At 42.0% G+C, this 23,282-nt stretch overlaps 1 protein-coding gene across 2 annotated transcripts in view; it reads right to left on the minus strand.

Annotated features, from left to right (window-relative positions):
• The window catches only part of EPHA4 (EPH receptor A4), a 143,722-nt gene that overhangs the window by 120,055 nt on the left and 385 nt on the right, over positions 1–23,282 (minus strand). For both annotated transcript variants that reach the window (XM_047721323.1, XM_047721321.1), the window contains exons 2-4: positions 22,326–22,449; positions 19,182–19,249; positions 14,328–14,991 (exon numbers count right to left, since the gene is read on the minus strand). In XM_047721323.1, the coding sequence (XP_047577279.1) occupies positions 14,328–14,991; positions 19,182–19,249; positions 22,326–22,416 (823 nt within the window). In that variant the 5' untranslated portion in view covers positions 22,417–22,449. The remainder of the gene's footprint in view (positions 1–14,327; positions 14,992–19,181; positions 19,250–22,325; positions 22,450–23,282) is intronic.

Raw genomic sequence — 23,282 nt, forward strand, 5'->3', positions numbered from 1 at the left:
GCACCTCTCCGTGCCTCAACTTTCCCAACTGTAAAATGGGGATAATAAGAGTACTATCTGGTCTGTTACATGATTAGAGGATGCCACAGGCATTTCGTGCCCAGGGACTGCTCAGGATACTAAATGCTTTGTAACATGTCTGCACAGTGTGCACAGGACAGATCTGCAAAGCTTGCTGCAGTACTTAAGGAAGAATCATCCTGTCCAGAATGATAACAGAGTCCCTCTTGGGAAATACAGGGTCTCCAATCTCTAACATGTTAGATGACCTAAGGTCATCCAGCCAGTGTGAACATGTCCAAAATATGTGGCACTCATGGCCTTCCAAGGCATCGTGCTCCACTCTCTCCTAGATCAAAATACTAGATGGTTCTTCCTTATACTGAGGCAGCATCTGTCCTCTGGTCATCATTCTGTCTGCTGTAGCCTATGAAATAATTTGTCTGTTTGGCTAAATAAAAACTGAAATTTGCCATTCCTCAAAACCAATATAAAATATTTACAAATTATTATGTCAGAGTTGAGGCTCTAAGGAGCACCAGATGTTTCTATTAACAGTGGATCTGTCATTTCTTGTTCTTTCTCTCTCAATAAAAAAGGGAGTAAAGCCCCACAGCTCAGAAGGGCTGCAGCCACAGACGCCCACAGAGACATGCAGCTTTTCCTAATGGGATAGTAAATAGCTCCTCAACTAGCTTCTCATTAACAACCAGGCTCCTGATTAATGAGCAGCCTGACCATGCCAATGTACTAACTCCAGGTCCAAGGATTCCGTTACCTTTACTTTACAGGTTCAAGATCTGCACCAGCAACACGGAATTTCAGTAACAGAACTATGGATGAGAGCAATGTGACATCTCTCCTTTTGCCCTGAAGTCAGCATAGTCTGGAAAAGCCCAGATCAGAGTCAAAGAGCCTGTCTACTCTGGTAGGGTTGAAGATTTGTGTGATTTGAAAAGCAACCAAAGTGCCATGGCCACCTTCCTTTATGGGGCTTTTGTACTTTTCATTGAATTCTAGCAAACAAAAGAGTGCACAAATCGTTAAGTGCACAGTCCAAAGCCAGTTTTAATGGTGAAATCCTTCAAACTCTCAGAGAAAAGCTAGTTCTCATGCACATTAACTTTGTGCGGTATTAACTAAAAAATGGAAAGCTATCCGGACACCTGGGTGGCTCTGTCAGTTAAGCGTCTGCCTTCAGCTCAGGTCATGATCCCAGGGTCCTAAGATCCAGTCCCTCATTGGGCTCCTTGCTCAGCAGGGAGCCTGCCTCTCCCTCAGCTCCCCCTGCTTGTGCTCACACTTACACTCTCTGATAAATAAATAAATCTATCTTTTAAAAAAAAAGGAAAACTATCCAGAATTAATTTTACGAATTGACAATAGCAAAGCCTGCTAAGAACAGGATCAGAGAAAGAGAGAGAAAGACATACAGTTGGAAAGCATGAAAGAGAAACAGAGAAAGAGGATATATTGGCTAATATCAGTTGACTATTTTTAAAGACTCATAATAAAATAATAATTACAATTTCCACATTTTACTGACCACTAAATAGATGCCACTTCCCAAGTGAAACTTACATGCATTGTTATTGTACATTATGTTCATTATTTACCCTAAGTCTATTCATGGGATAGGTATCATTACCCCCATATTACAGAGAAAACTAAAGTACTAAAGTAACTGGCCCCTCATCACATTTTAAGTGATAAAGTTCAGATTGAAATTAAATCCTCTGAATGCTTAGCCACCATTTTCAATGAAAAATAAAAATCAAGAAACCATTTATCAAAATTTACTGCCAACTAATAGTTGTTTCCCCTCACACACACAAATGCCAAGAGAATTTATGGATCATTTTCATAAAAATCTAACATCTTTAATATTATAAATACAGTAAATCAGAATGATCACATAACTAAAAGCAACACTTGAAGTAATTTAACACAACTTAAAACTCCTGAGAAATGTTTAGGAACTGGAAATAGGATCTTAAGGGAAAATAATCACATAACATACTTAAACTATGCTGAACAAAACTGGGCATAAAATAAAGATATTCACAATCTTATACTGGTTTTTATTACTGGTCTGCAAATTCTGACCAGTGTTGGTAAGACAGAAATCAGAAATAAGAGGTCTAATTTTTAGAAAGAAGGGGAAAATATATATATAATTGCATGCAGTCAAAACTATTAGTTTTCTAGAAAACTCCAGAGAGTTAACTGAAAACCTATTAGTATTCACAAGAGAGTTCAATATAAGATTGGATGCAAGGTAAACATACAAAAATCAATAGATGTCCTGTAGATCAGTGATAACCAGCTAGAAGATCCAATGGAAAATATTGGAAAAACTCAGTAAGTTTGTGTCTTTCAGTCATTAACTACAGTAGAAGTCAACAATTCTTTCTTCGGGGAGAGGTTCTTTTTAGAATAACTATTTTTTTTTTTAAAGATTTTTATTTATTTATTTGACAGAGAGATCACAAGCAGGCAGAGAGGCAGGCAGAGAGAGAGGAGGAAGCAGGCTCCCTGCTGAGCAGAGAGCCCGATGCGGGGCTCGATCCCAGGACCCTGAGATCATGACCTGAGCCGAAGGCAGCGGCTTAACCCACTGAGCCACCCAGGCGCCCCTAGAATAACTATTTTTTAAAGTTAGGATAATAGTGTGATGTTTATAAGACCAGACATTACTTTCTCAAGAAATGACTTTATATTTTCCTAGGAAAAGAAAAGAAAAGATCTAACGACAAACTTTTTAAAAAACCATTTCAGTGTAACTGCAGAAATCAGAGTGCAGGATTCTTGCCGTACCAAATGCCCATTCAAAAATTACTGAAATAATTAGAGTTACAATGTTTTGTGAATGAAGATCCTAGAGTCCTTCATAAAGGTTAGAATAAATTATGGACGTGGTTTATTTAAGCTAAGTACAATTGCCGTTTTTGCCCCGTGAAGGAAACTTCCAAAATCTTTTTTTTTTTTTTTAAGATTTTATTTATTTATTTGACAGACAGCGAGAGAGGGAACACTAGCAGAAGGAGTGGAAGAGGGAGAAGCAGGCTTCCTGCTGATGAGGAAGCCCAATGTGTGACTCGATCCCAGGATCATGGGTCATGATCTGGGATCAAAACCTGAGTAGAAGGCAGACGCTTAACAACTGAACCAACCAGGCATCCCGAGACTTCCAAAATCTAAGAACTTTGAGAGCTTCCGCTGATTTGTTTCAAACCTTTTTTTTATTTTTCCTTTATGCAAAGATGATGTTCTCATTTTTCCATCAACATAGGTTCCTTTCATGTAAACCCACCGTGCTTTTATACTGGTTTACTGGAGTCTTACATGAGCATCAATTTAAAACTCTAAGATGCAGAACTGCTAAGTTACTATACTGAAACTAGTAAAACACCATATATTCAAATAAATAAATAAGATAAAAATGAAAAACAAAAACAAAAAATTCTAGGATACAGGGAGGTAGTTCCTAAAGAAAAAATTTTCAAACTGAAGCCTGAATGCTCAAATATTACTTTCAGCTTCACTTCTTTTGTGGGCACCTCCTTAGAAAGCAGAGTAATGAAATCTCAATTTCTCCCATTAGTTAATTAGCCACCTTTGCATCTTAAGTACTGGAAGCATTATACTATTAATTACCTACAAGTCCACTCTCAAAAATCAGTGACTGTTTTTTCCCCCCTTATGCATAGATTTGCATAACCCTTTAAAAAAAAAAAAACCCTATCCAATAACTCCTTCACACACAGACTAAATGTTACAAAATGGAGTGCTCTAACAGCTAAAGGTGAATTCAGTCAACTAGTGCCCTTCTATTGATCTCTTATTTCTCCCAACACTTTTTTTCTAATCCTCTCCATAATTACATGAACTGCTACAGCTTTCCCCAAGCTGTCAATGCCTCCTGCATCCGTTTTCAAATGACCAGCGAAGACGCAGTCTGGGCACTAGATCAAACTGTCAATGTTCCCTACTCAGCAATGAACAATCCTCTTGAAATCTCCTGGCACATCTGTCAAGGGCCTCCTAGGGTTCTTCAAAACTCTTCCCCCTCCAAGAGAGTAAGAAGGATGGAGGGGCCAGAAAGGTATTGATCCATTCTTTTAACATGCTAATTTGCCTGGGGGCTGCTACAGTCATTGCCAAGCTGGACACTTCAAAAGGAAACTGTTTTTTCAAAGTGGAGATGTCTTTTTCAAACACTTAGAACTGAAAACAAATGAACCCAAGCGTCAAGTTCACAGCACAACGTGAAGGAGTCTGGCCAATTAGAAATGGAGAGAGCTCATATATAGAAAGGCGGTCTAAAATTAATGGATGGTAGCAAACAGCTGCAAAGTTTGAAACCTATCCTAAATTTCAAAAGCTTGTGTGTGCATCGCAACCAGGTAGGAAATAGTCTGTTGGATCGCCTGCATTAATACTGGGGAGAAAAATTAAGACTTCCGTAATTAAACAGATGTAAAACATTAATGACACTGATATTGATGAATGCTTGGACGTCTCTATAAATGACAAAAATGGAAAATAAAATTGATTGTTTGTTTAATTACACCTCTAACTAGCAACACACCATGAAGTTGAGACAAGAAAGAGAGGGAGCAGTAGCACCATTATTAAAATATCTTTGTCTACCGCCTTTGTCATCAGTTTATTATTTCATCAATGAAACATACAGTGCAGATAAGACTACAAGACACAATTAAGTGTGCAGTGATGGCAAAGCATTACCTTATTAGGTTTGTAAAATTAACTCATCCAAAGCAATGATCTGCTCCTAGTTTCAAGGTCGTATATTTCTGAGGATAGCCTACGGGTCCTGAATGGTTAGCAATGGGAAATGCAGTATCGAAGATGAAGGATCTGCCCTGGCAAAGGATAGCTAGGGAGCTTGGCATCTTAAATCAGGAAGTTCTTAAGGACAAAAGCCCATGAGAACTGCATTCCTCACTGAGCTGTCTTAACTGATGAGGTTGGCCCATATTTACCTGCCATGGTATTATGGGAGGAAATCAGTATTCTGTTAACCTCTGACCCATGGGATCTGAGGCAGACAAAGGACCAATCTGGAGTCCTGGGAGAACAGAGCCAAATGTCAAACAGCAGGGAAGCAATTGTTACGGAAACATTTGGCGTGGGCACAGCCAGCTTCATTGGGGCAAACTGCTATTCACGGAAACAAGCCATGAAGAGATAACGCCATAAAATATGAACAAAATGGAACCTTTTCTGCCTTGCTTCTAAATTGTTAGCTTTACGGGACATCATGCTGAACAGTATGAAAAAAATCCAATTTGCTTTGAAGCGCATTAGTCTGTCTAACATCCTAATTATTGTTTACATTGCCATTTGCCTTCTATTAAGAATTGAATAATTACCCAGCACTTCATAGTTTAAAAATACAAGCAAACAGGATTATCTGGGTAATTAAGAAACTGTACTTTAGCTTTGTACTGCTGCAGAAAATATCTGTACACGTAGGGGAAACGATAATTATCAATCAACTTACTTCAAATGGTATTTTAAGGATTTTGAGCAATTTGAGATCTGTAACTTATTAAGAAGAGGTTAGTAAGATCACCTTTGAAAAGTGTGGGTCTGTTTAAATCCATCCTTAGAAACGAGATCCAGATAAGCAGCTGAATTTTCTCATCCACTAATGACACCAGAGAACACACCAAGTACAGAACCTTCTGCTGTTCTTTAATCCCTAATAATCCATCCCAAATGGACTTTGAACAGCATCATCAAACTTTGTCAGACCATGTGGAGCTACACCAAAGCTCTTCCACATTTCGATGTTGTTTTAGCTGACCCTGCCTCCTCTTAATTACACTGCAAAATCTGGCTAGGCCCGTGTTCTGCCCTGTGAAATTAGCTTGAGCTCAAAACTAATTGAACTTCAAAAACATTTCATGCAAAGTCCTCTTCTTCTATTTTATAGAATGCATATGATCATGACCTTCTGAAGATTGCACTGTGGCCAAGCAGGGTGAAGTCTGTGGTGTTATTTATGCTGTGTCTAGGAGAATAAAGCAAAGATTAAGTCAACTTGGAGACCCTGGGTGGGATGTGAAGACTGAACTCAGAAGGTGACACGATGTTCCACCCAAAGAGAATGCACACATGAAGAAGGACCAGAATTATAGCCAATATGCCTTTTAAAGAAATTTATCTGAGACACCAGCGAAGAGAAGGGCTTTTAATTGTGAGTCTAGGTACAAAGACTGCTGTACTCATTCATCCATGTAGAAACAGATGAAAATACCAACGGTGATCTTCAGTTCTATGCTTTCACTATCTATTTGTTGAAGGAATGAATGGATTCCAGCCCACTAGTGACCTGAAGCCTATTTTCAGAACTTCCTGAGGTCTGACAATTCCTTTTCAAAGAATTTTATCTTTTTGCTTTACAATTTTTTTAAGCCCTTTGTTGGGACACTTCTAAACATTCCTCGCATAATCTGAATAGTGCCATCTCCTCCCACTCGGAAAAAACGGCAAGATTCCAGCTGAAGCTGTCACTGAACAGACAAGCTAAAGGATTCACCAAAACTAGGTTACTTTCCAAAGGTCAAAATAAAATGAGCAGCAGGGGCTTGGGTTGTTTTGCAAGGGGCAAGGAGCTGGGGAGTGACAACCAGCCACCCGAGGGAGGGGGGAGGGGGTGTCCAAAAAGAGCCCAGTGCAAACAGTCCACTCTACGCCCCCGCCCCCAATCTCTGGAAGCATTCAAATCAAAACCGAATTAATTTGCATGGTGTCTAAATCATTGGGTTCTGCATAAACAGAAGGAGATTTTGGCTGGAGTTTCCAAAGGAAGCCCTCACTGCCTTTGTGCGAGGGGGAAATGGGTGTGCTGTTTTGCATGAGGACGCATACAGAATATGCAAATGAAGACTCCTCAGCCTGGAAATGCAACCCTAGGCAGACAGCTGAGGACCCGCATTCACCCAGAAAACGCTACGCGTCTCCGAAGGGAGTTGTAAGCGGTTCCGACAGGATTGTTTCCCAAGAAGCCGAAACAGACCCTGAATATTCATAAAATGTCCATTTAGTCATGGGACTATTAATTACCCTTCGGATCAGGAAACGGAGTGACCTCACCTGCTCTCCTCCCCAAAAACAGCTCAGAGGTACCAGCTGTAAGGCACACAATGAAAAAGGTTTTGTGCCCAAAGTGAAAAAGATACAGTCTCTCAGGGTCCAGGGGACAGCTGAGACCTCCTTTAATCATGCCATCTCGCAAGGCAAGATCCTGGATCTCACAACAATAATACTAAAAGAGCGCCTAGCCACCTTCCTGGGACAGATAAACAGCTTTAAAAGGCTAAAAGCTACAAATTGCAGTCTAAGTTTATAGAAACATCTTAAAGGGTTGAATAAATAAAAGGCCATAAATAAAGGTTACCTTCATCTTCCAGATTCTAAAAGTTTTCAGAACTTTCTTACGTCATTTTTAACATACCTGTCAAGAGAAACGCTGATGGTCTCACAACCCCTTTACACTTTTTAAAAATACTGAGGATGCCAAAACACTTTTGCTTATCTGACTTAAAGCTGCCAATATTTACCACTGGAAATGGAAATTGAGAAATTTTAAAAGTAATTATTTATTAAGGCATTTTAAAAATCAATGGTTGCCCATCACATGTTTACACAAATAATATGTGTTAATGAAAAAATAACTATTTTCCCAAAATACAATTCTTTATGAGTAATACTTTTTTTTCTTTTTTTCCAACTCTCTTTAATGTCTGTTTTAATAGAGGGTAGCTGGGTTCTTCTATTTGCTTCTGTATTCAATTTGATGAGATACCACACATCAGGAAGCCTCTAGAAAACTCCACTCATGAAAAAGAGAGAAGTAAGAGAGAGGCAAATGATAGCTAAGTATTAATAAAAAAAAAAAAAAAAAAAAAACCTTTTGACCTTGCAGACTACAACAAAGGGTGGTGGGGAATCCAGACAGAACACATTTTGAGAACCACTACACGGATTAACAGAAGATCTAATCAATGCATCTAAGATCAGCCATTCCATATCACCTCCTACCCATGTTTATGTAGTATCATTCTCCCCCATCCACTCGCCCCCCTCCCCCAAAAAAATACCTCTACTCTGGAACCTAAATGAACTGCTTTCATTGTTGGGTCAACACTGGTCCAATAACACATACCATCAACATATTTCTACCTAACAACAATAAAATTAACAACAACGGTTTCCATGTACTTTACTAAGTGCTTAGTAATTCTAGACACAGCATAGGATCCTTTTTTCCATACATACAGGCTTATGTGTGTGTATCATACATAGCGTACTATTACCACCAATTTGCATTTGTGAATTTGCAGTTAAGTTAGTGTCCATGATCACACAAAGGGTTAAGCAGCACAAGTAGGAACTGAACCCAAGTCTCAAACTCTAAAAGCAGCTCTTAGCCATTTTATGCCAATAACTCTGTTGACCCATGCATGGCGGGCATTCCTGAAAGTTCAGGCATAGAGATGATTCATAAACACGAAGAAAAGAGTTAAGACCCAACTGAAGTAGGAATTATAAACTAGGACCTCATTAGTACATCAGTCACACACAAAGATTTTTGATATATCATCCTGGCTCCGTGAAACATTACTCCACCAGCTAAATGTTTAATATGAAACAGGCCATAGTTCCTTATGCATTTATTTATTCATTCATTCAATGAACATTTAATGAGACCCCACTATGCTCTATAATCGTCACTGGGGTTACTTGTCTGATTATACCACACTGCGCTTCTTCATGGACGAGCTCACGATAAGAAAGCTTGCTAAGTTCACTTGTCCATGATAAAGCCAGGAAAGTCACAGAGTGATACTCATCATTTGATTTTTAAGCAAACTTGCACATGTTTGGTTTATAAATTGAAGTGTTTAACAATATTGCCAGGAAAAACTAAGAAACTAAGGCATCTACTTGTCTACCATGGAGGGGAAAATTATATGAAGGATGATATAAAGGATGAAGAGGAGTGAATAAGAGGATAAGATATCCTCTAACGTGGAATGATGTCCATGATAAATAGGCCAGCGTCATAAAAACAAGATGTTAATTAAGAAGATGATTCTACTTCTGATTCTATTATATTTTTAAACTACATGTGTAAAGAGAATATTTGAGTTGTCTGGCAAATTATAAAGAGTGGTAAGTCATAAAAAGTTGAAGAGTTTGAAAGTATGCTGTTCTTTGGTAATGTGAAATTCATCAATTAAATGGGGACCGGGGGCGGGGGGGGGATAAAAAAACAACCTAAACCTGAAGTAGTCAAGTTCAATGACAGGAAAGTCAAACTTCTATCACAACCAGCTCTGCTTTGCACAGTAAACAGTATTTTTTCCAAAATCAGTCTTTTTTCCAAAGATTCAGGTCTTCACAGAATCATGATGTCTTACTTCATTTTTAAAAGGTACGAGGAAGCCCAGTTAAGTAAAATAAGTCATCAAAGCTTAAGTACCATATTCAAAAGTCCCTCACTGAGGTCATTCCTATGTGATGCTTTGGCGCACCCAAAACAGAGACCACTCCATGATGCACACTCAGGAAAGAACCCTGATCACATGAAGAAGGTGCAGGCGGAGGGGGGAATCATAAAAAAAAAAAAGTATAACAGAAAAAGCACAATAATTAAACCCTGCTCTTCTTGGATATAAAGAATTGCATCTTTCAGTGATCACAGCCGGCTTCAAAGCTGAAGATAAAAGCAGCCATGTGATGCAAGCAATGGATACTTAAAGACATGATTCAAAGGTAGGAGAAAAATTTCAAAGGTGGAAAGGATATGAAGCAGCATCTCTCTGAACTATATTTTAAATGCTTCCTTTCCAATACTTCTTTCTCCTAAGGTCTTTCTAGAGTAGAATGGGAAAAAGAAAGTAATTTTTCTTTCTTTTTTTTTTTTTAAACATAAAACTCTCTCCCTCTTTTCAGAGCCCAAATTTGAGATAGTCCTGTTAATGGTCATCAAAGCATTTTCTGTCTTGTTCCTTCTCATAAGAGCTTTGACTGACACCTTTTGCTGATACGAAGGCAACATATAGTAATGATATATAATACAGGTCCTGGACATGTAGGACCCCAAACAATCTACAGCAACAATGTGTCTTTCAGCAAGGCTTGATTCCTGTGGAGCTCGACTTTGTCACCGTTGTCATTCTTTGGCTTGAAGAGTGACTCCAGAAGAACGCCTTCTTTCTCTTACTTAGTCTCATTTTTATATATACACTCTAAAATAGTGCTTATTAATATTTCACAAAGAGTAAATCTGTGGCTTTCCTTTCATTTTTCAGCTTTTTAATTAAGCAGAAAACATGTTAATAAAGAACCTTTCCTCTCTTCGTCTGTTTCATCTTCCTGAAGTAATGAAAACAACTTTCTAAAAACATCTGGACCGTTTCCTCCCTGGGGGGTATATGTGGGAGGTGGGGGGCAGTGCCAGGGTCTGAGGTATATTTTTGCTTTCTTCTAAGGAAAGAAAGGAGACCAGGTTTGAGGAGACCTGGTCAGAAGACTAACCAGAGCAGTGACTCCTCTGCAGCCAGTCACTGAGTTCGAACTGCAGCTTGAGACCAGCCGGCCCCGCCTTCTCCTAGAGAAGACAGATGAGTGGCTACTACTACTCTTCGTTGCCCGAGGAGACAAAGCCAAATCATTTCAGAAAATGTTATTCAAGAACAGAATGAACTTGCAGCTGCTTCAGAGGGCAAGCCTGCCATCACCTCTTGACACTTCTGACGTACCACTCCATCCTTTGCCGCACCATTAGCATGTACTGCTTGGAGGTAAGAACGCCAAGAGGAAGTGTCGTTCTGTCCCCATAGTCCCTTGAGGACTCCTGCAGCTGATGGGGGTTCAATTCAAACAACAGCACGCCCCAGGCCCCCACCCACCCTGGCCATTTTTGCCCAAGGATCCTTTGTCAAACATGTAAGATCTTAATCCATCTTCACTCTGACCTCCCAGACCCCAAGGAAGATGGATGAGGAAGTGGGTGACCTTTCACCTGTCCCATTCGGCCTGCAACAGTAGGCCCACTGAAAAGACAATTGGGGAGGAACCTGCTGCCACAGTTCTGAAGACTTGCCAGTTCCCCTTTATATCCCTTCTTAAGCTCTCTTTGCGCCCTGGTCTTTCTTGTCCCGCCCCCAAATCACTTTTCTCTCAAAGGAAAGTCCGCTTTCCGACAGGAGAGAAATAAAATGACACTCTCTAAATATCATTTTCAACATGCAGTGTGAAAATAGACATTATTCTTTGTTAGGGCAAGGGCAATGCTTCCTTCCTATCTTTAGCCTTGACTTCCAAGAGGGGCTGGGAGATGGATGAACTTCTGTTTCGCTCGTTCAACTCAACATCCTTAAAGTCCACAGCTATGACTGTGGGAAGAACAGAGTAAATAAAGAATTGCTAGCATGAACATCGGTTTAATGCTTTAGGATCTAAAAGGTGACTTTTACTAATCTTACATCACGGTGTCCTCACAGCAATACTGTAAGCTAAGTACAATTATTTTCAACTCATTTTATAGATGAAAAGGGCTTAAGAATTGTGCTCAAGGTCATACAGTTATTTATGTGACCACAATGAGATGCATTTCTTTGTCTCCGTGTTCTTTCTGCTCTACCTGGTTGCTTCCCAGTAATGACGTCAAGGATGAAGAGGACCATTTTTATTACTCCTAAGATTTTCACAGTTTTGAGTCATCTTTAAAAAGTCTCACTCAGGTTTGGAGTTGAAGAATCTTGCCATTCCAAGTTTTTCCTTTCCCCCTAAATTCATCAGCAATGCCCACCTGGTAGTATTAAGAACAAACAAATAGGGGCACCTGGGTGGCTCAGTGGGTTAAAGCCTCTGCCTTCGGCTCAGGTCATGATCCCAGGGTCCTGGGATCAAGCCCCGCATTGGGCTCCCTGCTCAGTGGGGAGGACCCCCCCCCAGCCCCCACCTGCCTCTCTACCTGTGATCTGTCAAATAAATAAAAATAAATAAAAAAATAAAGGGCAATATTTTGTTCAAAAAAATGTCTTTTCGAAAGAGTTAGTCATTTATGAGCAGCAAAGAAAATACTTGGGTAGCCAGGAAGAAAACGACGAAGATTCTAAAAAAAACACGGCCTCCATCAACCTCCCCTTCCATTAAATATCTGGCCTTGTATTAGGAATAGTTTGCTTAGAAACAGACTGAATCCAAAACATGGAGCCCCACCCTTCCATGAACCATATGATTAACTGAATTCCCAAGATTATTTCCATAAAGAAAACCACTAAAATGTTCAATTGGCTTTACATTCACTTCCCCTCCATCTTTTTCTCCTCTTCTTCTAATTTGGGTTGTAAAAATGTCAAGGAGTTTCACAGTGTAGCAATGTATGAGTTACTGGTCTCTGTAACAATTGAAAATCAATGACATTAGATACAGAGATATACTAATGCCAGAGCAGGAAATGGGAGACAATGGTGTTCTCTCTCTCTCTTTTTTTAATACATAGAAGAATCTTGACATGTGAAGATGTGCAAGTGCTCTCTTACAAAAATCGACAAGGCAGAATAATTCACTCTAAAATGTGATGCAGTGTCATCGCCCTGTTCACGTCACCGTACCTGCTATGATGATCGCAGTTTAGGTGCCAATAACAACGCACTCACATATGTTCTAATACTAAGACCAGAATACATTTCGGGGTTTCAATTTGGTACAGCTCCTCTAGCAGTTGCTAAGTCAAGAGCTAGCACAATGATCAAGAAATGAATCTTTGCAAAAAACAACCGAAAACAACTTTAAATTCCAACTTTAAAATTTTCCAATTTATGAGTTTACCTTTTTACCCTGAGTCACCAGAAAAGGTAGCCAGCCTTTATTGTTTTATTTGCAATGAATTTACAGCATTCCTTCTTAGCTACTCCTGGAAATAACTAGCAAATCAAGAATGACACTTTAAAACAGTATAAGCTATAAAAGGGGAAAAATGTATAATCTAGGACATCAAATTATCAAAAATGCAACTTTCTTCAGGTTATAACTGTTGATTTCCAGTCTGTGAAGTGGATTGTCCCATAGTAAATCCCACCCTGTCATTAAGATGGTTGAAATGCCAGACAAATTGTTTGGCAGTCAGTTATTTCAGGGTCTTGAATCACCACATCAGATGAACCATGTGGCAATCACCCTGAGAACAGATTAATCGGATCTGTTCCATAGTCGGGCCCAGAGTTAGACTGTTCAGTAGTAACCATAGTAAGATTGGTGGCAGCAGATTATCAATAAGCACTAAAAATAAACAGCAAGTAAAAATAACAACCTTGGGATAACTGATTTTTTTAAGCCTTAATCCACACACAAGACAAGCAATCCATATAAATACGAAGTCCTCTCATCTCTTACTTGGAAGCAAAGCTGCTACAAAGAAAAATATTTTACCAACTCCCCAGAAAGGGGAAATAAGGAAAAAAAGAATTGCATACACTCGACTGCAGGTTAGGAAAGAAAAAAATCACCTTAGTGATGTGGTAAGTAGTAATTAACATGATACAGAAGTCTAGATTTCTCCAAAAACTCAATCACCAAAATGGACCACAATTTACTATTGCCTCTGACCACACAGATCGAATAAGACTCTCACTAGCTGTTTATCACCTCCTCAGGGAAATCAAGAGGTCTTCCATCAAGATTAACGTCACTTGCAGACCCTATCAACGGGAGCTCAGTGGAACAGAACACACTTGAAACCTTGTCACGCCATTTCATTGGGCCACATCTACACTGGTCCATGAGGCCTGAAGAACTGTACCTCCTTTTAGCAGGAGGGATTTGCTAGACTGGAATCCTTACTTCACATTTCAGTCATTCGTGTACATAAATGTACCACAAGAGGTGGTAAATATCACCGTCTTTGCCATTTTACCAGGTCCACACACAGGGAAAACTAGGGTTCGAAAATGTGTCTGCCCTCTTTAAGTAAGGATCAATCAGGTCTGTTTCTTCAGCTTGTTCATTTACATTTCAGAGGGCACATCAAGCCGGTTCAGATCTAAGTGCCTGTTAGCAAATGTGTTTGGCCTTCTGCTGATTACACAGCATCATTTATTTTGTCAGTATTAGAAACGTCTTAGCCTCGCCACCTGGAGCTATAGCACTTACTCATTAGACCCCCTCTGTCCCACCACATCCCACCGGGGCTGCTAATTACTGGCTTTACTCCATTTAGTCTCATCTCTGATTTAATTACGTGCACTAAGCCCTAATGAAAAGTACAATATGGCTCTTCTTACCTTGGCATTCTCCATTCCTCTCTTCATGCCCAGCATTGCACAGGCAGTTGCCAATGGGTACCAGCCATTCACCATCTGCCCCACAGTACATTTTTGGCACATCCTTCTCTTCTGAGTTGTTGACACAGGAGCCTCGAACTTCCACCAGGGAAGATGTATCAGCCCCTGTGATGGTGTCTGGAAACTGGGCCAGATTGCGAACAGTGAGCGGACATTTCTTGTAGAACACACGCACTGAGACCAGGGCGATGCAGGCCCCCACATCCTGAAAAGCCAGGTAAAACCCCTTTTTGCTCAGTGGCCCTACATCCCGGATCTCGGTGTTCAGCTTCATGATTCTGTCACCAATGTCCACTTGGGTGAAGCTCTCGTCGGCCGCAATGGTGTCGATCTTGGCAAACTGGCTCTCTCTGATGAAACGCTCTTTGTCATTGTCTGATTCGTAGTAGTAGAGATTGAACGTCTCCTTGCAAGTCCCCATGACACCCGGAAGACTGTTGCAGTCTCTCAAGGTGAACTTGATCTCAATGTACACCCTCTGGGCCCCCTCTCGGGGGATCCAGTCAGTTCGCAGCCAGTTATTTTGGCTGGGTTCCATCACGTTGCACACTTGGTAGGTTCGGATTGGTGTGTTTTTCTCATCCATTATACTCACTTCCTCCCACTGCAAAGATCCAAAGGAAATGTATCAATTACAGAATGTCCCCCTGCGGTGATTTGTCCATTTTATTTTCCCCTCATAGGACAGTGACGATTTTTGTTTCAGGGAGGAAGAAAACTACTGAGAACCAATCCTCACTAACAAAACACTTTATGGGAGATAAGACAGCATTTTATTGGGGACGTGGTCTTTTTTGGTTTTGTTTTTTTGGTGGTGGTTTCATTCTTTGGCCTACAATCCAGAGGCCTGGGGAGATCTTTTGCTTATGAGTTCCCAGCAGATCCTTGTGGTGGTCTAACAACCTCAGATTCACCTATTACAACAGCTACAATTTCAAGTGGCAACAGTTCAAATTTACTCATAAATGAAAAACTAGTATGTGTATTGTTTCAACAACTGAGCAGAGACCTGCAAATTAAGAGCAGGAAGAAAGAAGCTTGCCAAAGGAAGACAATTATCAGTTAATTAGTGGTGCTCCTGTCAGAACTTTGCTCTCTAATACCTAAAAAAAAAAAAAGTCAGTCAAAAAAAAAATTTTTTTTTTTTTTGGGGGGGGGGCACTGTCACTATTCTTTAAAGGGGTAAGAAAAATCTTACTCTTCTGGTTTTGGTAATCCTGGGAAAATAGAGAGTAAACTTTATGGTTGGATTTCTCAAATCCACTGTCATTTGTTAACAATGAAACATTTTCCCAGACCAACGTATTTAATTTAAAAAGTCTGTGTATCCTTATTTTTAAAACATATACCCGTAAGTAAGCAAGAATGCACACATGCTTTGCTTCTAAATATTCTGTGGATATTAAAATAAAATCGTAGGGGTATTCATGATTGAAAGCCCAAGAAAACTAGAGGAGGGTGGTAGGGCTTCCTTTGTGATCTATTTCGTAACATAAAGATTCTAAGGGTGGGACAATCCAAACTCACCGTGACTAGAGTAGTAAAAACTCACCTCTTGCCACAGCTTTTTAAAAAATAATCCTAAAAGCAGCAAGATTTTGGGGGGCTCCTATAGGGCCAGTAAGCAGCCTCCAATTCTTCACAAGTATCTACAGTAATGCATTTATATAGATCTGGTATAAATCAGCTTAAGTATCTAACACATGAATATAATTAGAAGAAAAAAGATAGTTTAAAAAAATTCATATTCTATAATAGCTCCACTTAAAGCTCCATTCAATCCAATGAAGTACGTAGAACCATAATGTATCTTTTAACGGGTTTTCCATCTGTGCATTGGAAAACTATTAATGGATGGAAATGTTACTGTGTGAAGGACTATACTGCATAAAACTCTGTATCCCTTTCATCTGCTACCATTATGAAAGTTGGAACTGGGAGGAATAAGTGCCCTGTGGTGATTAAAATTTCTTTTTATCCACTAACCAATAAATCACCAGTAATTTACTTATTTGGGGGAAATTCATGTAAATCCAAAAATAGATCTTCACCTTCAAAAAAAACCCTACTCAGCATGCTTCTCATCTCAGAACAAAGGGAATAGGAAAAAAACATTTATCAACGTAAATGTAAGCACACAGGGATATCTCCACAGAGTTCATACAGGAGAGTTTGATCTAATGTGAATTTTCCAGTCTAAACTTAATTGTCTAAACACATGGATCAATTCGCCAGAACAATGACAAATCTCACCTTAGTTTTTGTATTTTACAATCAATGTCAGAAATTCAATATGCTCCTTTAAATGAACACTGCCAAGGAATTAGGTTTCGCTATAATGTTGCCATCAGGAGCCATTACTTTCTATTATTCTTATGTTCTCCTTAGTTGTTCTTAGAGAAAAACAGAACAGTAAGTTGTCTCTGACTATATTTCATATTTTACTTGTGGTACTGTCAAGTAAATTTTCTGTTTCTCTTTAAAAATAACAATAACAAATAAATGTCATCATTTATTGAAAAACCATGACCCCAAGTTTCCAGCCAAGAAAGATATGAACTGTCCGAACTATAAGCAGAAATTTCAGAATAACCAAAAGACACAAATATGCTTTTATCTTCAGCTGGAAAGGACTTTTTTAAAGCGAATCCATCCATATCTGGTAGATAACCTAATTCATCCCTTCATTCTAAGCCTGAGATAGTCTCCTTTAATGACAAAATCAACAGGTTAATGAAACTTTGTAATCTGGCACATAATTTCTCAATGGCTACTGAGTATTTTGGAATGACTAACTCTATTGTACATAAATAAAATTTCATTTCTCACCCACCCACAAGGAGTCCCTAAAATGTTACACCCATCACTTTTAAGGAAAGAAAAATGCTAACACTCTACATTCAGAAGTCTACATTCAGCTCATGGAAAAGTTCTGGGTTGGATACAATTCAGCTATATATGCATGGTATTATCTTAAGAGACCTCAAGACGAAAAGAAGTTTTTGTTTAGAAAAAGCGAGCAGGTGTTCTCTTGGCAGTCTGGGGGTGGGTGCGGGATATGGGATGTCTACAGAATATTAAGTTGCAGTAAAAGCTTTCCACAAACCAGACAGACCATAGACTGTACTCAAAAATGTGTCATTCCTTGCTTTTAAACAGGTCACATGTGTATTTAGTGTAACAGGTCAGGTCCCACATCATACTGGATGCATCCTCCCTTCAAACTTGAGTGCAGCCAGTAAGAAAAATAAGACTCATTAAATTTTTAGAAGTACTGATACCTCCCATCTTCAATTTTGCTAGCTGTTCTAATACATTGAACCTGCAGAGCTTTTACTCCTGGTGTAGCCTGGGAAAGCCTCCCTGAACCAGTGACCTTTCCAGGGTATAGGATTAACAAGAGTCTGACTCTCACAAGATAAAGCTGTACCTTTCTTCGCATTCAAAGGAGGAGGGCAATTGCCTGCAATCAGCAGTGAATAAGGCCTGTCTACACTGCCAGAGGCCTGCCAATCACTCTCCCTCCCTTTAAAAAATGGTTTTGAGGGCCGACTAGAATTTTTCAGCAGAGATCCAAGGAACTGCAGTCAAGTTCAGGCAGAAAAACAAGAAGGCAAGGCAAATCTCCATTTTATTTCACACAGGTCCCAAGACCTGTTTTGGAAAAAGACAGCCTAACAACATTCTCCATTTTTATTCATCTCTCATTTCACAACTTTCTTGCCTTTTTTTTTTTAAAAACCCTTCCTCTTTTATAACAATTTCTGTGCATCTTTACTGTTTTGATCCCTTCCTGTTAGTTCAGGGGACAGGTGGGAAGCACCATACTGAGGGGCTGGTTATTTCCATTTTCCCCTGCTAAAGACCACTTGTCTCTCACTTCTATTGCTCTTAACCCACTGATTCAGTCCTGGATTCTCAAGCACATAAGGGCAGACTGATCTTGATTTTTAAAGGATCTGAGAGTTCCTTAAATTTGGCAGAAGTCTGAGTTAACATGCTATTCTGATTTTTTTCCCAAAGCTGACTCATTCTGAACTGTTATGAAGGGTAAAGGGAGAATGTGGCCACTAACCTGTATTTTCTGAAATCTTCAGGAGGAGGCAATGATGGCACATTGCAGAACGAATGAACAGTGAGAAGCGTTTTCATCCTTTCTATTCTATTCTAGCTTCCCCTTCCCCAAAGACTCAAGATTCCAAATACTTAAACTTTTTTAAATTTAGCACCAACAGCACAACAGCTTGGGTGCCCAAGGTCTCAGTGCCCAAGAGAGCTGCAGCTGATGTAAGGTTTCAGAGGTAAGGATGCCTACCCCCCCCACCCCCCTTTGCCTATGCATGGAACTAAACTTGTGCCTGGTACAATCAGACATGTTCTCTCCCCTGGTATCTCTATTCATTCATTTTCCTCATCTGGAAACAGAACAATTGCTCTAAAATTAACCCTGTCAGGTCTTCACGGCCATCACAGTTAATAGGCACAAATTCTAATTTGGTCCCTGGATCATATTTCTTGTCGGTATTTTAGTTTTAAATACGCATCTAAGTCTATGCCTCCACCAATCTCCTAATTTTGAACCGCCTTTCTGCCCTTTTGGTTTCTAGTTCTTCCATGACAGAGTTATCCAAAGGGAGTATAGGATTTCTCCAACAAAGCGTAATTCACTTCATAGGCCATGGCAGAAATCTGACCCCCTCACCACAATCAACAAGAATCAAGCCATTAGGACTCTCAGAAAGTTGCTAATCACTCCTTTTTACCCTTTGGATCAGAGAGCAACTCGGAACTTACCCCTCCTTCCAGAGGGCTTGCTATCCACCCAAGTTCTCCCTGAACAGATCTGGAATCCAATAGGGTAACTGCAAGAAAACAAAGAAGAATGGATTAATTTCCAATTGCAAAAAAGCCAATACTACAAAAACCATTTGCCTGAGCGTTTCCATATGTGCTGGGGGTGTGCGTATCCAACTCTGATCAAAACCTAAACTCGGTCTCACTTATGTAAATAATCATTACTTACTTGATCTTCTCCCCTCTTTAAATCTGCACGTTCTTATTTATTTAACTTGCCTAGCATTTAAAATTCCATCCCAGGACTGAGCTGATTCATTTTCAAAAAAGGATGAATAGAGAATCTCAAGTGCAATTCAAAAAATAAATATATCTATGTAGGGCAGCTACACTCCAGAGCAAAACCAGCATTCATCTCTGTCTGGTATCTACTACAGTTATTTGTTTTTGGAAGTTTCAGATGACCACATAACTCATCATCATGGTGACAGAACCACAAGTGAATTTTAACAGAAAGTACTCAAAGGGTCATGAAAAGTCTCTGTCCTCTACAATTTCTTTTATCCCTGCCCCACCAAATAAAGAGGCCCTGGATGGGGTATTCACGGTTTTTTGTTTTGTTTTGTTTTGTTTCGTTTTGTTTTAATATCCAAGTTTCAGAAAGGGGTAATGGCAGACCTGTAGAATTTAGAATGCCAACACACTATTCTCTTCCCCAGGTCTTGTAGAGGACAGCCAGGGACTCAGCCTTGGCCTAAGAGGAAATCACTGGTTTGAATTTTAGGTGAAGGACTGCTGCCTAATAGATTTAGTGTTTGTCTTGCACCCAAGCATGCATGTCAAAGCTCAGAGAAGAGCTGATGTCCCCCACCAGGCTGGAACGGTCCTAGGCACCGAGGACACTGAAAAGGACACAATGGATTCTTAACCTCTCCACATTCCCTTTCCCACCGAGATCCGCAGGCCTGGGGGTCGAAAGGCCCATCTCAAAGGAACCACTGGGTTATTAATTTGATCAGTGAGACTGGTTCTTTAGGCTGGGGGAGGGGTGGGAATGGGAGCCCTCATCCTTGCTCCTGGGTACTCCGATTCTCCATCTCACCACTAGGCCCCTGAATTCTGCCCACCTTCCTTCATTTCATCCCCAAGTCAAAGGAGTTAAAAACAGCTGCTTTCTCCTGATTTTCCCTAGAAGCCTGAATTCCTAGGGTCTCTTAATTAATTTAAAATGTAGAGCCTTCCCTAGGTCGCTCCAGCCTGGGTTGCACCCCCCTCCCCAAATTCCCTCTTCTTGGTCCCTAGAGAAAAGCCTGCTACATCCATTTGGATTTATGTAAGGTGGATTAGGGACACAAAGGGAACAATAAGACCCAATTTACAAAAAAAGGGAGGGAGTAGAAAGGGAGGGTAAAAGGGAGAAAAGGAAACGTGATGGGAATAAAAAGCAACAAAATGAATTAATTTTTAGGGGGGAGGAGGGGCCGGAGGGGGGGAGACACCCCCCCTTCGTTCTACATCAGCCTACAGCTCCATCAACACTGTTTTTTGTCTAGCACTCCCAAGTTTTCCTTCCAAAAGAAAAGTCAAGAAACGAGAGAAGGAAAAAAAAAAGAGAAAAAGAAAAGAAAATCTCCTTTACGTCCGGTGCCAGAGAGGTCTTGGGGGACATTCCTAACAAGTGTTAGTAGTCACGAGAAATCGAGATCCATGATTCTACTAAAAGGAATGACCCTGGGGACCGAGGGACCTCAGCGACCGAGATGGTACCAGAAGCCAGTTGGGAGAAAGGGATGGAGAGGGTAGGAGAGCGCCCCTTTCCTCCCAAACGGTGTCTGCCGGCAGGTGTGTGAATATCTCCCAGCCTCCGTCTGGCGAGCTCTGGGTACCGGCTGCCCAGCCAAGGCTAAGTTGGTTTTTGGCTCCCTCCTTCGGAACAGGGAAAATGATAGATTGCGCAGGGATGCATGGACGGATTCTGGAGAGATGGACGCCTGAATAGATGGATGGGTGGATAGACTGATGCGGGGGGGCGGGGGGGGGGGGGGCGGAGGAGGGTACTGTGAGAGTCGACAAGACGGGATGCAACATCTAGATGCACACTGATTCGAGCACAAGCAGCACCGAACACAGTCACAACACAATCAGGGCACTCACGCAGAGGCACACAATCGTCCGCGTCCACGCAGGCATCCACTCACCCACACACACGCGCGCGCTTACACACACAGACTCACGCTGACACACACGCACACACATACACATTCAATTCGCCTTTCTCTGAGACCATCAGAAACTAAATGATCAACACCCACCTCCCCTATACACAGAAAGACACACAATCTTTCTAACACGTCCGAAGAGACGCGCAGAAAACAGCGTCCAGACGGGTCCAGCGCGTTCCATCCAAACTAACCCAGTGAATAGTTCTGGGAGCAAAAAGCAAAAACTACTACGCTTAACTTGCCAGCGGGTCCCCAGGTCTGCGGGGTGATCTGAAAAGAGTGGGGCCCCGTAGGCCAGCGATCGCACACCCGGAGCGCGCGGCCCAGCGAGGAGAAGGTGTCTGACGCCGGGTGCTACAGAAACCAGGTCACTGGCGACCTGCGAGCGGCGCCACGACCGCTGTGCAGCTAAGCCCCACAGCTCGGTCCCGAGAAGCCCAAGGCTCGGCAAACTTCGCAGAAACCTGAGGTCCAAGGCTTTCGCAGGAACCCGGGAGCACCAAGCACTCACTTAGCTCCAGGCTTTCGTTCCCCCCTTGACCCGAGCCGGGGTGTGAGCAGTGGTAGGGAGCGCTAAATCCAAATTGTTTTTTGTTTTTTTGTTTTAAATTCTGGTGTTGGCTTTCGTGTATCCCCTGGGGCTCCTGGAGCTGGGCTCGCCAGCGGATGCTACTAAACTTTATCCTTTCACTACAAACTTGGGTAGCCGAGCCGAATGCACGATCACCGCCTGGGAAAGGCTGCCCGACAGCTTTCCCGCTCCCCTTCGCGGATCCCCTCATCCGGGCCCCCTTCTCCGGAGTCGGGGCGCACCGTTCACGACGGGATCCCCTCATACCCTCCGGCCTCGCGCTCCCGGGGCCCATTCACCCGCAGATCCACCTCTCTGCCCGGGACCGCGGAAGGACCACCTCGCTCTTACCTTCATTCGCGGGGTACACCCTGGAACCGGTGACAGCGTTGCAAATCCCAAAAAGAAACGAAAAGAGGACGAAATAGAAAATCCCAGCCATGGTTCGCCGGTGCCAACGCTGCTCCTACCGCTTCTATCCCAGTGGAATAAATGCTTAAGTTAGGAGTGCAGCAGGCTGAAGACATTGCCAAGGGGGTGGGCCCAGCCCGTGACGTTCACCCGCCAGTCCGAGGCCCGTGGCCAATAGTGGCGCAGACGGGACGGCCCAGCCCCGCCCCACTGAGCATAGCCCGCCCTAAGGCCCCGCCCCCTCAGGGCTCCGCAGGGCGCGCGGTCTCCCGGGGCCTCGGAGACCCAGCTCTGCCGGGTTCCCGCCCCCGCCGGAGGGAGACTGCACGGTCTCCGGACCTCACTTCAGGGGTCCAGCCCTTGGGCAGTGGAAGGAGCTTCGAAGACCGAAATCGACTGGGGGGCATCCGAAGAAGACTGGCAACCCCCTCTCCCCTCCCCCCGCCCCCCCCCACCACGAGCGTTTTGGGATGGAGGAAAAGGTTCTTTTACTGCAATAAAATAAGTATAAAGTTGACCTGCATCTCTGCAGTTGCTCTTTTCTGAGGGTCGACGCGTTCGCGGCTCGCGCAGGGGCTGGCGCACCGCCTCTGCCACCCTCAGCTACCTTGCCCTGTTGGTGTCTTTATGGCGCATCTCCAAATGAAATGCTCTTCGGGGGAGTCCTGTGGTTTGATTATGTCTTTCTTCCCCGGCTCCCCAGTTGGCTGAAAAGCAGGGACCTAATCGGTCCCCAAAGTCCAGGGCAGCTCCCGGCGGGAGGCAAGGCACAGTTACCGTCTCCAGAGACGGAACAGGGACTTTCTAGCCACGGAGAAGAGCCTCTGGTTGCACCTCGCGTTCAGGCAGCGCGTCTCTTCCCGGCCCCAGGACAGTACTTCCCATCGCGACAGGACG

The sequence above is a fragment of the Lutra lutra genome, chromosome 3 (assembly GCF_902655055.1).
Source record: "Lutra lutra chromosome 3, mLutLut1.2, whole genome shotgun sequence".
NCBI lineage: Eukaryota > Metazoa > Chordata > Mammalia > Carnivora > Mustelidae > Lutra > Lutra lutra.